This window comes from Mastomys coucha, unplaced genomic scaffold (genome assembly GCF_008632895.1).
Source record: "Mastomys coucha isolate ucsf_1 unplaced genomic scaffold, UCSF_Mcou_1 pScaffold13, whole genome shotgun sequence".
Taxonomy (NCBI): Eukaryota; Metazoa; Chordata; class Mammalia; order Rodentia; family Muridae; genus Mastomys; species Mastomys coucha.
The window spans coordinates 16,830,929-16,848,253 of NW_022196895.1; the positions used below are offsets into that span (position 1 = coordinate 16,830,929).

The window sequence follows — 17,325 nt, forward strand, 5'->3', positions numbered from 1 at the left end:
GCTCAATATTACACTGAGAAAATAATGAAAGCACCCTCAAAGTAAGTAGCATGCCCGTTACAACAAATAGCAATGCTATGGTATGATGTGAAGCCCATCAAAGAGTGAAATGCTGGTGGGAGAGAAGAAGGTGAGATCTCTCTGAACCAGGTTTGTTGGAAAAGGCTTCATTCAGCAAGCAGAGGAACTGGAGACCCACTCATTGGGGTTGTTGACGTAATAACAAAAGGAGAAAACACTAGTCTTTACTAAGCAACTGCAATATTTTACACCAGCTATCACGTAATAAAGTCCATCTGTTGGAAGGCTCTGCACACAGACCCTCCTCTAACCCATGCCACTCTGGGAAGAAAAGTTGTGATTCCTTTTTATAGAAAATGAGACAAAAATCAAAGACTGAATTCCTTCAGTTCTCCTGGATGGCAAATGACAAAGATGGTCTGTGAGATCCCAGTCTGAAGATGGTAAACCAGGATTCAACAAAGACTCCGCGCGGCTTACATTAGCTTCCAGAACAGTGTCTCACAGGCAGTGCCCAGAACACCTTGTTTCTACCATGGTCTTTCCACTTGTGACCTTTCATGTCCCCACATCAGTCACTCTAGATCAAAAGACCAAATTCACCTTTCATCTGGGAAACTCAGTTCAAAGGTGACTGTTTCTCAAGGTGTGGCATTTTCTTGAGTGTGCCTAACAAAGGAGTCATCTTGTCAACCAGACCTACTGCAACTAAGTCACAGTATTGGGCAGATGGTAATAGCATGATTTCTTATAATTGTTTACATCATCTCAATAATGATTATATGTTTGCCTATATCCTAGATATTGTCTCCTTTATTATGTTATTATTACTTTAAAGAGAGTCTCAGATGTGAATTCTACAAAAGGAGTTCTGAGTCCTAATTACTCAGTCAGTAATTATGGTTGAGTTTTGATCCATTCTAGAATTACTTTTTATTTTTTATAAAAAAAAAAAGTGTTATTTTTTCATTTTAAAAGTTTTTTATGTAAACAGTTGATAACTCTAAAATAATCTCAATTTTAAGCCAGGGGTTTAGGAATTGGACATATAGCCCAGTGGTAGGGTACCCATCTAGCATATTCAAGGCCCTGAGTTCTATTCCCATCATCATAACAAAGATAAACAAATAACAAATGAGCCTATAAATTTAACTGACCTACGCATGTGCAAAAGGTTTAAGTGATCACATGCATAAAAAAACCTTATGAAACTAAAAAAAAATCTCTCAATTTAAAAATCAGAATTGCACAATTCCAGGACTTTGCTCTAGTGTATAGCCTCTGCATCAACTTTCTTATTCTACCTAAAGAGAGCACTGGGCTGGGGAGATGGCACAGATGGTAAAGCATGTGCCATTAAAACATGAGGACCAAAGTTCAAATCCTTGGAACCCAGAAAAAAGTCACTTGGGCATAGGGACCCATCTATAACCCAAGAGCACAGGAAACAGAGACTGGGGGTTCCCAAAGCAAGCTCACCAGCCAGACCAGTCAAACATTTCAATTTTAGAGAGACTCTATATCAATATATAAGGTGAAGCACCATTGATAAAGACACCCAACATCAGCCTCAGGCCTCCACATGCACACATACATGTGTGCCTACGACACTCATGAAAACACACTTAAACACATCTATACTCCACACCCTCATCCTCTTCCCAAAAGAACCTTTTACTACTTCAAACCTGTTTGTTTCTGTCTATCATTTCAGATGCTGGATTATGAAAAGGAACCTAACATTTACCTCAGCATTGGAGTTAGAAACCAAGCTGAGTTTCACCACTCAGTGGCATCTCAATTTCAAATGCACTCCACCCCCGTGAGAATCCAGGTTGTTAACGTGCGGGAAGGGCCAACCTTTAGCCCAAGTTCCATGACGTTTAGTCTACGAGGAGGAATGAGGGGAGACTCCTTAATGAACTATGTGCTTGGCACATACACAGCCATAGATATGGACACAGGGAACCCTGCAACGAACGTCAGGTATGGCAAGCACTTGTTCATACTTGTGTGACAGTTCTAGCCACTGTTCATTCACGTAGTGTGTGCTACAAAATTTGTGTAGTGTTTGGGGAAAAGGAAGTTTTTCTCTTGTTGCTTGTTTTAGGGGACTATGAAAGTATTTGGCATTTTCTTGGAATTTAACCACATGCTACTGGGAGCTCTGGCTGGTTATGGTTATAGAACCAGTGCATCTGTGAAATGAAGTGCTACCAACCTTTCCATGAGACTCTGATCCTTTGAGCTCAGCTGTACTACCCTGAACTAAGCCTGATTAGGTTATATTGTAGCCAGTGGTAGGCCATAAAGAATGAGTCACTACCCGTTTCCATAAAACTTGTGGCTGGCTATCTTTGAGATGACTTTCAACTCTCTGCTTGACCTAAAAGGGGGAAAAGAAAGAGTGAAAGAGGTTGAGACATAGGGACTTCAGGAACATAAAGAGCCAAAACAGGAAAAGATAACAGTACACATTAGGGCACTGGGCACAGAGACTACACTAAAATGGTCTTCTCTTCACCCTTTTCATTGGTATCTCCTCCTCTTCCTCCTCAGTACTTGTAGAGTGAGCCAAGTCTATAAATGCAATGATCTAATTGGCTTTGAGGAAAACATCTGAAGTCTGCTCACATGAGGAAATGACAGAGAGGATGAAATGAAGGAAGTGAAGGTGCTTGATCTCACCTGCTGGAGGATCCAACGTTCTTCCAATCAGCTTAAGTCCTTTAGATCCTTATCCATAACAAGACCTAGACAGAAAGGCAGCTCAGGGCTACCACCAGCTACTGAGCAAGCCAGCAGCCAGGCCCTCTGACACCAGCCTGCCTCAAACCCACAGCCAGCATGCAGAGCCTGCCATGTATAAAAATAAATAATTGTTTTTCAAACTAGATACAGGATATTTGACAGGGGCTGAGGTTTGTATAGCTCATCTTCCAAGATGTTCTTTTAATTTCCTCCCCTTTTTATTGGGGCCAGTGGAGTTGGCCAGGGAATTTTTTTTAAAAATAATGGTAACATTTTTTTAAAAATCATGTTTGGTGTGTTTCTGTTGCTTTTTGTTTTTTGTTTTTGTTTTTTTGTTTGCTTGTTTTTTAAACTAGTCTCTGTAGTTTTTCTGAGAGATAGAGATGCTAGGCAATAAACACTCAAACTTCATGATCAACATTGATTTATTCCACATTCATTTCCATTTATCATACTTATTTTGTTTAAAAGTTTTTAATGTGTTTTATGAGTTTCTATAAATGTTCTTATTTTCTGCTCTTAGCCAGATGATATTTAATATGGTTTGTTAACTTGCATTTGGATATTTTGCTTTGAAAGCAATAAGGTAATGTTTCATATATAGCTACTTAGGAAGTAGTCTGTCCCTTGAAAAAAGAAAAAGTGGTTACTATGACAGTCACGGACCAGACAGTGCCTCTCTACTCAAATGAGATGATTCTCATTTTCTCTCTCTACACCTGCCTCACCCAATAATGAAGATGTAGAAGCCTATTTATTTATTTGTTTATATTTTCAAATTCATAGTTTCATTTGTATTTTTTGTGACTTTAGGCTTTCAACAGTTTGTATATTGGGACATTTTATTGTGTCATTGTGCTAAATGAATAAAACTAATAAACATTGTACATTAACACTGTAAAAATATTTTAATTAATATTATTAATTAATAGCTGAATATCATTGTATTAATTATATTAATTATATTAATTATATATTGATTATATGTTGATTACATATTAATTATATTAATTAATAATAGCTTAATATTATTAATTGATAGACCTGAGATATATCTATACATTTTACTATATAATTAAAAAATTGAGAAAAGGAATGATGAAGTGTTGTTGTCAACCTAACACAATACATTTAACACTGGATTCTCCCTGGAATACACACACACATGCGTACATTTTGTAAACTAAGACAACTGTCATGTTGAATCAGACAAACACAAGTATGGGTTCATTGTATTATAGTTCTGTTGTGATTTTAAATGTCTAACTTTCACAGGAGCATAACAATGAACTTGTTTATTTAAAAACAGGTATATCATAGGGCATGATGCAGGCAGCTGGTTAAAGGTTGATTCCAGGACTGGTGAGATACAGTTTTCTAGGGAATTTGACACAAAGTCAAAATATATTACAGATGGGATATATGCAGCAGAGATCCTGGCTATAGATGGTAAGAAACTTCTTTTTAATATTTTAATATGATTCATAGATGAATACAATTGCATGAACTATTATTAATATAACTGTTCTAATGTTGATAGTTGTATCAGTCAAAATTTGTTATTCGATAGTTGAAATGAAATTTAAAACAAAGTTTTAAGTATGCTAGATTAAGAACTAAACTTATCAGCCGGGCAGTGGTGGCGCACGCCTTTAATCCCAGCACTTGGGAGGCAGAGGCAGATGGATTTCTGAGTTCAAGGCCAGCCTGGTCTACAAAGTGAGTTCTAGGTCAGCCAGTGCTACTCAGAGAAACCCTGTCTTGAAACCCCTCCTCAAAAAAGAACTAAACTTATCAAACTTAAAAAATAGAAAGAATTTAATTATATACATAACTATAAATTTGATACTTAAGTCATAATTTATCTCAGTTCCAAATCAGAATCATGTGTGATTTATAGTATGAAGCATAAAAGTTAGGTATGTATAAATAAAAGTTTGTGTCTATTTATGACCACACTGCTTGGGCTAATCTCACTTGTGGAGTATGCGAGGAATGAGGAATGCAGAATGCGTCCTCAGTCAGGATTACAAACTGTGCCCAAAGTTCATTACAGGGTCACTTGGTGGGAGGCAGTGAGCCTGGGAGCATACTTACTTTAGTTCCACAACTGAGCTATGTGTGAAACCTTCCTGTTGCTTAAGTAGACAACACTGTATATTGTAAGATACTCTTGGTCAAGAAAGCTTCAGGTGATTGAAATTCTACCATCTTTAAGCAAAGATTGATCCACTTCCTTCATAGGGAAATCGATGACGTATTCCTTCTGGAGAATAGGAACAAGAATTTCTTTATTTGCCAATAATCAATGATTCTCCAGAACAATGCCTGGAAAGCCAGCTGCTACAGAGCAAATAAAGTCAGAAAGAAAGAAGAGAGATAAATGTCTCAACTGTATCCCCTGAAGGAAGTCTGAGGAGGCTGGGTAGTGAACAGCTCTACTTAACCTTTACCTTATACGGAGAGAAGAGTGAATGACTCAGTGTATGCCTAAGGGAAGTCAGAGGTAGTAGTCAGTGAAATGCTCTGTCTGGCCTTTAAAGCGTCCACAGAGAAAGGTGAAGATCTATCTGGATACTTTAAACGTGCATAACTAAATGCATGGCTCACCCAAAAGCTCGATAAATTCCAAGAAATGAGGAAATGAGCCACGTGTTCTTTTCTTCATTCAGAGTGCCTCTTTCAACACTCAGCTTATATATATATATATATATATATATATATATATATATATATATATATATATATATATATATATATATATATATATATATATATATACATTCTGGAAGGCAACTTTTTTTTTTCAAAACAGAGTCTAACCATGTTGATCATACTTTGGTCATATGTGAAAATCTGCAATAAGTAGAATAAAAAGATAAATATGGCTCAAGAAAGAAAAGAAAAAGTGTTACCAAAATGCACAAAAGATTAAAAATGGTTTTGCTTACCTAAGCACAGGATCCATGTAGGTAGGGGCACCATCATCTGGGTGATTTTCTTTGAGCCAGAATGTATACACAGCAAGCAAGAAGGTGGAAGCTCTGGAGAGCAAGTTTTATAACAGCAGCTTCTGCTTTGGTTAACAAATCACAAGGCCACAAGTCAGCTACAGGGAGCCAAAGAATGAGAAACAGAACCAACTATGGAACATTGTGCTGGGACTCTAAAAAAAGAGTAAGGAAACAGACACTTTAGAAAGTCTCGTGATGATAAGCTATGGGAACCAAATCACATGTAATAAAGACAGGCTTTTGATTTATTATCACTTAGATGTCCAAAAGTATCTTTGGGGTAGACAGATGGCTCAGTGAACAGTAAATGCTCTTTGTTGTTTATGATAAGCAAAGACCTCAGTAAAGGTCTTTGCTGCCAAGCCTAATGACCTGAGTTCTGTCTCTAGGACTCACATGATGGGAATAGACAATCAACTATTGCAAGTTGTCCTTTGACCTTCATGTATTCACCGTGGTACACACACACACAGACGCATGCACACACACAAATACACAACCATGCACACACAAACACACACATATATAAGCACACACAAACACAGACACACACACACAAATAACTCCCCACACACACCAGAGTTATGAATACTGCACCATGTACAGAGCCTGTCAGACCCTGAATGGGGAGGTTGACAGCTGCTGTGGGGTCTGCCTCATTAGGACAGGATGAGAAGAGCAAAGGATGAATGTTCTTTGAAGGACATTCCATCTCCATGTCCATTGAGATTAAGGGAATGAGAGGAAGAGAAAATGCATCTGCAGAAAAGTGAACAGCGTACAAATGCTGGACAAATGCTAGGGAAGCCAGAGTGACTAGAGCAACCCTGCCAGCCAGAAACCATCACACCTCACATGTCACCCACTACTCACACTTCCTGTGGCATCGATGGTGGGATATGAAATGGGATCTTCCCCCTGGCATTGCCTGCCCTAACTCCCATGATGCTCTCCTTTTCAGATGGCTCTGGGCGAACAGCTACAGGAACCATCTGCATTGAGGTTCCCGATGCTAATGATTACTGTCCCATCATTTATGCTGAAAGTAGAAGTGTCTGCACCCAGGCTTCATCTGTCAGGATCTATGTCAATGATCATTCTTTCGGGTCTCCCTTTACCTTTTGTGTAGTTGATGAGTCACCAGACACAGCTAACATATGGGATATCAGGTCCATCAATGGTAAGTAGACTGGAAAGGTACTCACACTCAAAGGTCAAACACAATTTTATGTCTCTTTCTATGACATAGTTACATTAAATACAATTTTAAATTAAAAGCCAGGTGGCCATGGCACACACCTTTGATCCTACCACTTGGGAGGCAAAGGGAGGTAGATCTCTGTGAGTTTAAGACCAGCCTGGTCTACAGAGTTGATTTCCAAGTCAGCCAGGCTACAAATTGAAACAGTCTCAGGTATACTACACATTTGGGTGGGAGATGGAGGGGGTTAGAAATCAGCCTGAAGAAAAAAGTCAAAATATTTCAATACTTCAGTTAAAAACTATAGTGTGAAAATACCAGCTAACTCATCATTTTATACATGTGGGCAGTAAACCAATATTTAATCCCTTAAAATAAACCTATAATTTGACCAACATCAAAGGTCACACTTTTCCACTTTAAATAATCCAAGGCAAGTACACAGATGCCTCCCCAATCCTCCTATCCTGAAGATATTCACTCATTTTCTTCTCACCAACGAAATTGTTTCTATAATGAGCTATTATACTCTTATTTATAAGGGTAAAAATTTAAATCCAAATTGTCAACTATTACAGAAATAGTTGAGCAAATCACTAAGATGAGGTACTATTGAATGTAGCAGCACACGACAAGGGTAACTGATAGGGAGACAAGTATGAGGTATGGCTCTCTCGGTATGCAGAACTTTCAACTCTGGTATTAAAAACACAGAACTTGGAAAGAGGAGCTGAGTCTGCCTAGGTCATCAGAAGGGTTACATGCAGGGATTTTAACCTGGTCCCTTTATCTTCTTTGTTCTCCAGGAACCTCTGCAATCCTTATGACTGACCAGACTTTGTCTCCAGGACCCTACCAAATCCCCATCATTGTGAAGGACAGTCACAACAGAGCATGTGAATTGCCACAGACCGTGCTGTTAGATGCCTGCTTTTGTGATGACCACCATGTGTGCTTACACTCCAGCACCACAGGCATCTACAGTGGGGACCCCACCTGGGTGACCGATGACACATATGGGACTGTCACTGATGATGGAGATAGGCAGTCAAATGTCGGACTTGGCCCAGCAGGGATTGGCATGATTATTTTGGGGCTCTTACTACTGTTCTGTAAGTACTACATAGAGTCTCTTCTTAGACACATCAGGATTGCTAAATACATTTGGCCATTTCTTTCTGGAATATGTAGCTGTCTTGGGGCTGACAAAGGCTCATACCTTTTTGATAATGATAGATAGCTACAAAGATCAAGAGTTTGTGATCTTCCTAAAGATGGGAAACATATGCAGATCATAAAGTATAACATAGATGCATATAAAAGATCCTATAATAGAAACTTTATAAAAAAAAAAAGATTCAAAGTAGAAAGGCAAGAACAAAAGACTCAAAGGAGGTAAGTTGTGGAATTGTTTACAGATGTAGATTTAAAAGAGGCCCTGAAAATTGAGGATTTTCTCAGAATGGTGATCTAAAAAAACAATCTAGGGCAAAGAGCAGCCCAGAGCTATAGCCAGGTGGGATATAGCAAGTCAGTGAGGCCCCTGGGCTAAGTCTTCAGAGCCAACAAAATAACAAACAACAGGCTGGGGAGAGAGATTGAAGGGCTGAGCACCTGGAGGAAGTAGAAGTAGAAAAGTAGAAGCCATAAACCAAGGGCCAGCATAAAGGCACTTAGACAACATGCCTGGAGCAGGCAATGAGGGATCAATGATTACTGGTCTCTTGGGTGAGCTGCTCCCTCTGATAGAGCAGGATCCGAGGAGAGTTGCTTCTCGAAGCCCCAGACTCTACCCTAAGACCCTGGTCCTAGGAATATCAAAGCCCTGAGCAAAACTCTCAGAAGGAGGCTTGCCTTCCCTGTGCTTTATTTTCAAACATTTGGGTCTTCAAAAGAGAGTTCAATTATGTACTTTAGATTACCCCTAAAATATTTGGACTTCATGAGGAATCCAACATTGGGTTCTTAATTAAAATGATCAAACTGTACTGTTAATATATGTTTGTGAATGAATTAAAACATTGTCATTTTGAGAGGTAAGAAAATAGAATCTGTTGTTTGGATAGACTTTCTTAAAATGACCTATGAGTTTGCAAGGTTATACAAAAATCATGAATGATTCTCAAAATGTCTTTGGAAATTTCCCAGAACCTGACCTATGGCATGTTATCAGTCATGATAAACAACTTTAAGTCAGTAGTTCTCAACCCTAGACACACATAAGAATTATTGAGATGTCTTTACAATGATTCATGCCTGATAGAACGTAAGCACTGACACCTTAAGTCCTCCCGACCAAGGCTTTAAAACATGGTGTCAACAACACTTTCATCCGACTACGGATCCTGGGGAAAGGTCAAAACTCAACTTTCAGAATGCAGTTTCTACTGTCTATACATATTTCCTTCAGTCTTCTAAAGTTGGGATGTCCCATAGGAAACTATCAAAAGTGGAGGATCAACTGACTAAGTGGGCCAGGAGTTGCATATTTCCATAGACATATACAAATTTTTATGCACATGGATGTAGGATTTAGAGTCAGAGAGCTGAGTTAGATTCTTGAATATGCCGTAAGTTGCCTTAGAAGTCCTAGATTCAAGGAGAATGGGGCTATCTCAGTTAGTGTTTCTGTGGCTGCAATGAGTCACCATCCAAGTTGGGATGGAAAGTGCTTATTTGCTTATACCTACACATTGCTGATCATCACCAGAGGAAGTCTGGTCAAGAACTCACACAGGGCAAGAGCTGATGCAGAAGCCATGGAGGGGTGCTGCTTACTGGCTTGCTTCCCCTACCTTTCTCAGGCTGCCTTCTTACAGAAATGTGACCAACCAGCCCACAGATGGCATCAGCCAAAATAGGTTGGGCCTTCCCCATTGATCACTAATTGAGAAAATGCCTTGCAGCTGGATCTCATGGAGGCATTTTTCTCAACCAAGGCTCCTTTCTCTCTGATGCCCCTAGTTTGTGTCAAGTTGACACCCACACAAAACCAGGCAGTACAGGGGCCTTCCTTTCAAGTCAGTTAGTAGAGAGTCTGGATTACAGAACCTCACACCTCTCTGCTTCCAGCTCTCAGGTCCCATGTGATTTGGTGTTTGTGTTTATAAAGATGGATGGCCACATTTGATACTTCATTCTCTGGGGAAGAGAGATCTCTAGATCTGATATATCTAGAGCAGACATTGCCATTGTATTTATCCAGTTATGGTGGGCGGTTGAGATTGACTCTCTTCACTTTCTTGGCCAGTGTCACCCCTTTTACTGCTCATGTGTTGCTGCAAGCGAAGACAGCCAGAAGGCCTGGGGACAAGGTTTGCCCCTGTGCCTGAGGGAGGCGAAGGAGTGATGCAGCCCTGGAGAATAGAGGGGGCTCATCCCGAAGACAGGGTGAGTGGACCACTGCTTTCCACAGAAGTGTGTGGTTTCAGTGGGAACTCAGCCAGCCTTGATACTCCCATGCAAGGCAAAGTAAATAAGTCTCAGCCTTTAAGGGAAGAATGTGAAACATTTATTTTGAAATCTTTTTTTTTTTTCAGGATGTATCAAATATATGTGTACCCATGACAGCTTCTAATACCCAAGATCGCATTGATTCCTCTGGTCAGTTGACACCCAATTCTGTTTCCCTTTCTAAGGTTTACAAAAGTATTCTATCAAACAATCTCAAGTTAAAGTACCTTGTAAATTAGCATCCGTGTGAATGTCCTTGCATGAGAGTGCATTTGGAGTGTAAGTAACATGCCTGAGGTGGCCACTCAATTTTTCTATCTGAAGTTACAGTCAAGCAAAGTATAATGCAACAATTTAATAGACACATTCTGCAACCATAATTGGGGTTTTGTTTCTATCTCTGCCGCTTATTAGTAAGAAGTCCCTAGAAGACTGGTCTGCCTGGATGTAGTCCTTCTCCTTGAAGGGAAGGCTACGTGGCCCTTATGTAATCAATGTAGTAATTGTAATTCTATATAGTGTGATTTTTTAAAAAATTCTTTACACAGCATTGATGCAAAGTTTTTAATGACATATATGTTACACAGAATATATGACCTTTGCAAGTGTTAGGTATGAAGATGGATGGATGAATGTATGGATGGATGGATAGATGGATGGATGGATGGATGGATGGATGGATGGATGGATGGATGGATGGATGTGTGGATCGATACATGGATGTATGATGGGTTTTCCCGTGTGCTGCAATGTACATTGTTAATGTAGTTCCTTGCCTGGTTATTTTAATGAATATCTATAACAAAAGTTAAAAGTTATTTAGAAAAAAAAAAAGGAAGAAGAGACTATAGCAAATGTATTCTTGGAACAATGAGCTGAAGAACACTCTTTAAATTCACATGTCCTTTTCCCGCACCAGTGTCAGACACTCTGCTAACTTAACCAGTCCCACGCAGTACAGAAAAGTTAAAAGTACTTCACAATTGGAAATGCCTGTTCTAAGCTGGGCTTGTCTAGTTCTAGAGCAGACCTTAGATTTTCCAGTGATGATCCCTTAGTACCCAAAGCCTGGCACTTCCCGTACAAGGAGTATGCATGGTTGCCAAGTAAGCCAGCTCTCCAGTGCATGTGCAAATGAGGACTGGAGATTTGGCTGCTGGAAGCAGCCTGGTCCTTGCTTGGGGTATGGGGATAGGTTGCACCCCATTAAGGGGACTAGGCCATAGAGATTGCTGTGTGCCTGAACAGACCCAGTACCTTCTTCTACATTCTGTATCTTTAAATATCCAGGCAAAGGTTGTGTGCATGAGAATGAGCCCGGTCCCATAGCTGTCTCCCTCTGTAACACTTAACTTTGGTCAAGTCAGAAAACTCAATTTATGATCACATTGGCTTATTGTCCAGCTTTCTAAAACCATTTCTGTGCTGTGTTGATGGTGGAGGAGGGGTTGACAGTGTTCTGTGTGCATAAGCCAGGTAATTTGAGCACTGTCATGGAAACACCCTATCTTTCCAGAAATCTACACCAATACTTACGCTGCTGGAGGAACAGTGGAAGGCGGTGTGTCAGGAGTGGAGCTCAATACAGGCGTTGGGACAGCAGCAGGCATGGTGGCTGGAGGAGCGACAGGGACCCTGAGGAAGCGGAGCTCAACTATAGGGACTCTTCGGGAATACCAAGACACCGGCATGAACATGGCCTTCCTGGACAGCTACTTTTCCGAGGTAAGCCTCTTAACCTCATACACACAGACATGGAAAGAATAGCTGTAGGGGGTGGAAATATATTTGGTTGCTTTTAACCCTATCCCAATCTCACATAAAAAAAAATTAAATGTTTTTTCAGCTCTTAAAAGTCATAAAGCCAGTATATAGCAGTGTTTCATATTTCACTACTATGAAAAGACCAGCATCGTGGGCTGGAGAGATGGCTCAGTGGTTAAGAGCACTAACTGCTCTTCCAGAGGTCCTGAGTTCAATTCCCAGCAACCACATGGTGGCTTACAACCATCTTTAATGGGATCCGATGCCACCTTCTGGTGTGTCTGAAGAGAGAGACAGAGACAGTACACTCACATATATAAAATAAATAAACCTTTAAAAAAAAAAGAAAAGAAAAGACCAGCATCTTCCATCATCCCCCTGCTTCCCGTTTTTTAACATTGTCCCTTCTGTTTTCTTCTGATTTCCCCCTTTGGTTCCCACAGTAACAACAGAGCAAATGGATGTTGTAAATAATCAAAACTTCATTCATATCCTCTAGGACACCCTTCTTGTTCTCCAGGTAGATCCAATGAAAAGCGAAAATGTAAAAGACGGGACAGGGCAATGATATGGCTCAGTTGGTAAAGTACTGGCCTAGCATACACAAGGCCCTGGGTTCAGTCCCCATCACAAACCAGACTTGTTGGTGCACACCTGTAATCCCTACATTTGGGAGGTAGAGGCAGGAGGATCAGAAGTTTGAGGTCATTCTCAGATACATAGCCATCCTGGAATGGCTAAGAACTATGATGGATAGATGGGTTGATGCATGAGAATCTGTCTCAGAATAATGACGATGATGATGGTGATGCTTGTTATTGTTATTATTATGATGATGATAACAGGGCAAGGAACAAAAAGATTTAAAACTGGACCATGCATTAGCACAACTTGATGACAGATGAAAGCTGAGAGATAAGAACTTAGGATCTAGTTTTCTCAGTCTAGTACTCATCCTTTTGTGTCCCAAGAAAAAAGTGTCAAGGTTCTGTTAGCATGCCAAATAAATTTTCCAATATATTGTGCTTGTCTAATAGGTTGCCATAAACAGTACATAAGTTCAGACTAGAAGGATAGATCAGCAACTAAGAGCACTGGCTGTTCTTCCAGAGGATCTGGGTTCAATTCCCAACACTTACATGGTGACTCATAATATCAATAACTCCAGTTCCAGGGAATCCAATACTGTCTTCTAACACCATGCATAAACATGGTACATAGATCTACATGCAGGCAAAATATGCATAGACATGAAAAAAATGAGATAATTTTTTAAAAGAGTAATTTCTTATATTAAGAAATTATTTGGTTTAATCAACAGTGCATTTTTTCTATCTCCATTAGACTTATTACTCAAATGCTAATACATAAATTGCACCATTGCTCCTTGAGAAAAAAGTCTGAGTGTGCTGTGACCACACAGACCAGTCTGTTCAGCATTCCATCACGGACATGGAGATGGCCCCGCCCCCATGTGATGAGCAATTGGCAGTTAATGGTTGCTAGCCGAGGTGGGAATGAACATTGTCATCAGTTATGTACTCACTGATGAGTAGCTCATACTCTAGCAATTTCCTCTCTTAGCTGTCCTTAGGCAAGCAATCCCAAACCAACACATTTAAATAAAAATTTTAAGTCATGAAAACAGCAAGGAAACTAGAGAGGAAGCAAAGGGGGTTCAAAGGTGGTGTGGAAGATTACAGAGAGTAATGGAGGCAAACAAATAATCACAATATTATGCACATTATGAAATTATCAAAAATAAGCAAAAAATAGCAGTTAAAATACTATTGAGAAAGCATATAAACAATATCAGTTATTTAATAATGGATCAATACTACTAATTAATTTAGTCAACAAATAGGCTCAAATTATTTGTATCCCAGAAATATTTTTAAATCATTCCAAGAATCATAACTATACTAAATATACTATAATATATACACTATATACTAAAGACCTCCTACTCCCACCACTACCTAGTATTCCATGCAAGAATCTGAGAAAGTACCTGAGGGGTCATTTATACTATGAAATGTGATTTGGTCTTGAATTCATGATATGCCTCACTCACTTCTGGTGGGAGAACGTGGAGAATAGAGCTAATGAAAAGCAGCACAATGCAGGACAAAAGATGGGATTCACTTTGAGATCTTATTCTTCAACTGTTTAGGACTTGAAAGTGCATCTCTCTCTCACTTTCTCTCTCTCTCTCTCTCTCTCTCTCTCTCTCTCTCTCTCTCTCTCTCTCTCTCTCTCTCTCTCTGTCTGTCTCTCTCTCTGTCTCTCTCTCTCTGCCTCCCTCCTTCTCTTCTTCCCTCCCAACATCCCTTCCTCTCCCTCTTCCTCCCTCCGTCCCTCCCTTTAGTTTAGTTATTTTATAAAGTAAAAAGGTCAAGCCATATAAGGTAACACCCTGCAAACCCCTAATCTGTAATCCCACATATGTAAGAAAGTTTGAAACCAGCCTGGATTACATAACACGACCCTCCCTCAAAAATGCATCAAGCCAAAAAACAAAATCATGGGTGGGACAGAGGGTTGTGAAATCTCACTCATAGCTGAAGAACTGTTGGCAATTGATGACCACTGGGGGAAGGAGTCAGTTTGCTCCAAGGATGTAGCCCCTGAGAGACTACCCTTGCTCCAGAAGGTGGTCCTATAGCCATGCACATGCAGGCAGCACTGAGTAGACACAGGAAGCTGAGAGAGAAAAGTGGTAAAGGAGGAAGGAGGGGCGACTGAAGAGGAAGAAGGAGGGAGGATTAGGGAGGAGGGAAGGAGGGGGAGTTGATCAAAACACATTATATGCATATATGAAAGCATTGAACAATAAAAATAAATTTTAAAGAGAAAAATATCGTTGAGATTGAGACTGAAAAAGAAATGTGTGGAACCCTGCATGAACCAAAACAGGAAAGGGGAAGCTGACTGGTGTCTGTTTGCTTTGAGTCCCTGGTCTAAACAAGGAGGTCTACTTTCTGCTGCTCTCCTTTATCTATTGGGCTCCTGCTAAGAGTTTAGTCTTAAAAGTCAATTTTGAAAAATAATTTGAAGCAAGGCATGGTGATACATGCCTATAATCCCACCTTTGGAAGCTTGAAGCAGGAGGACTGTGCATTTGAAGGCTGTCTGAGCTCCACAGTGACACTGTCTCAGTATTAGTAATTTGTAAAACATCCCAGGAGCTCGTCTCTCAGACCCTTCTGTCTTTAGACTTATTCCTGTCATCATCTTTGAATAACTAAAGCCACACAGATCTTCAAGGACATCCTGAGGAAAGTCTCTGACTGTCAAAGAGATTTCTATCCTTACAAATGCTTTTGTTCCATCTTGATCTAATGAGATACATTAGATCAAGATGGAACAAATATTTGGAGACTAGCAAGATGGATCAACATATTTAGTGTTTTATGCCAAACCAACAATCTGAGTTTAATCCCCATCTGCAAGTTGTCCTCTGACCTCTATATGAGGTCTATGGTGCACACATATCCACACACATGAAAACAAATGCATAAGTATAAAAACCTTTTTAAAATAAATATTTTGAACATAACTAAACACATTTTATTTCTAGGTGACCTCAGAAACAAAAAAAAATCCTAAATCCAAAAGAATTGAATATTATCTGATTCAAAACACAACAAAATATGTTATCATTTATTACTTTTCAAATTAGGGAAATTCACACATATTCCTCAAGTTCTATACGCCATTAACTCACACAGTGATCTCTATTTAAAAACACAATAATTTAGTAATATATCAAAGTATTGTTTTATTTCTTAATTTAGTCCACAAAATCTTTAGGTCAGAAGTCTCTGAAGCATGGCTATTACTCCTCACTGGTTGATGTAAAGAAAAAGAAACCTCTAATACCCTGCCTTTCCTCCCATCTCAGAAAGCGTATGCATACGCAGATGAAGATGAAGGCCGACCAGCCAATGACTGCCTGCTCATTTACGATCATGAAGGAGCTGGGTCACCCGTGGGCTCCATTGGCTGCTGCAGTTGGATTGTGGATGACTTAGATGAAAGCTACATGGAGACTTTGGATCCAAAGTTCAGGACTCTAGCTGAAATCTGCTTGGATACAGAGATTGAGCCCTTCCCTTCACACCAGGCCTGTATACCCATCAGCACTGACCTCCCTCTGCTGGGGCCTAATTACTTTGTCAATGAGTCATCAGGAATGACTCTCTCAGAGGCTGAATTCCAAGCAGAAATGGCAGCAGCCTCTGAACCCATGATTCATGGAGACATCATAGTGACTGAGACCTACACTACTTCTGACCCATGTGTACAACCCACAACGATTGTTTTTGACTCTCAGCTTCCGCCCAACGTAGTCGTGACCGAAACCGTAATGGCACCTGTATATGATGTTCAAGGGAACATTTGTGTGCCTGCTGAGATAGCCAACACACACAATGTATACTATGCTGAGAGAGTGGTGGCTAGCCCTGGTATGCCTGACATGGGCAATGGTAGCATGAGTGATGCGTGTATAGGACCAGTGATGAGTGGTGGTATTTTGGTAGGGCCAGAAATTCAAGTGACACAAATGATGAGCCCAGACATTCACATAAGCCAAACCACAGGCTCCACCTCCCCAATGACGTCTCAACACCGAGTAACCAGATACAGTAACATACACTACTCCCGACAGTAAGTCCTCCGTGGAGACTCCGTATCCGAATGCCCACCAACATCCCACCAAAGACATATAATGTGCCGTAGTCAACGTTTTAACACTCAGCAAACGTTCACACATTCTAAGTTCAACAGAGTTCGTTGATAACAGCTTTTGGAGGATAAATACGACTACTCACTTTAGATAAGCCTCTCTTTAGTTCTTTCTGTTTCTCAATAATGGGCCAAAAATATACCCATAGAATTAAAGATGCTGTCTACCAAGTAGCACACAAATCGTGGTGCCAATCCTGAAAGTCCCCAGGTTGAATCAACAACCTGGGAAAGATGTAGCTGGCTGAAGTTGCAAATGAACTTTTATTGCATCTTCTACCCATATTTTTCTTTAGAGAAATATTTTGATTATTTTTTTGTAATTCGGGCTAAAGCTACATAGTGAAACCCTGTCTCAAAAAAAAAAAAAAA

The 17,325-nt window shown here is 39.9% G+C and overlaps 1 protein-coding gene across 1 annotated transcript in view; it reads left to right on the plus strand.

Annotated features, from left to right (window-relative positions):
- Positions 1-17,097, plus strand: part of Dsg4 (desmoglein 4) — a 37,130-nt gene extending 20,033 nt beyond the window's left edge. The window contains exons 9-16 of the mRNA XM_031366271.1: positions 1,736-2,007; positions 4,082-4,221; positions 6,748-6,966; positions 7,794-8,099; positions 10,238-10,377; positions 10,527-10,590; positions 11,957-12,165; positions 16,109-17,097. Of these exons, the coding sequence (XP_031222131.1) occupies positions 1,736-2,007; positions 4,082-4,221; positions 6,748-6,966; positions 7,794-8,099; positions 10,238-10,377; positions 10,527-10,590; positions 11,957-12,165; positions 16,109-16,879 (2,121 nt within the window). The 3' untranslated portion in view covers positions 16,880-17,097. The remainder of the gene's footprint in view (positions 1-1,735; positions 2,008-4,081; positions 4,222-6,747; positions 6,967-7,793; positions 8,100-10,237; positions 10,378-10,526; positions 10,591-11,956; positions 12,166-16,108) is intronic.
- The last annotated feature ends 228 nt before the right edge of the window (positions 17,098-17,325 follow it).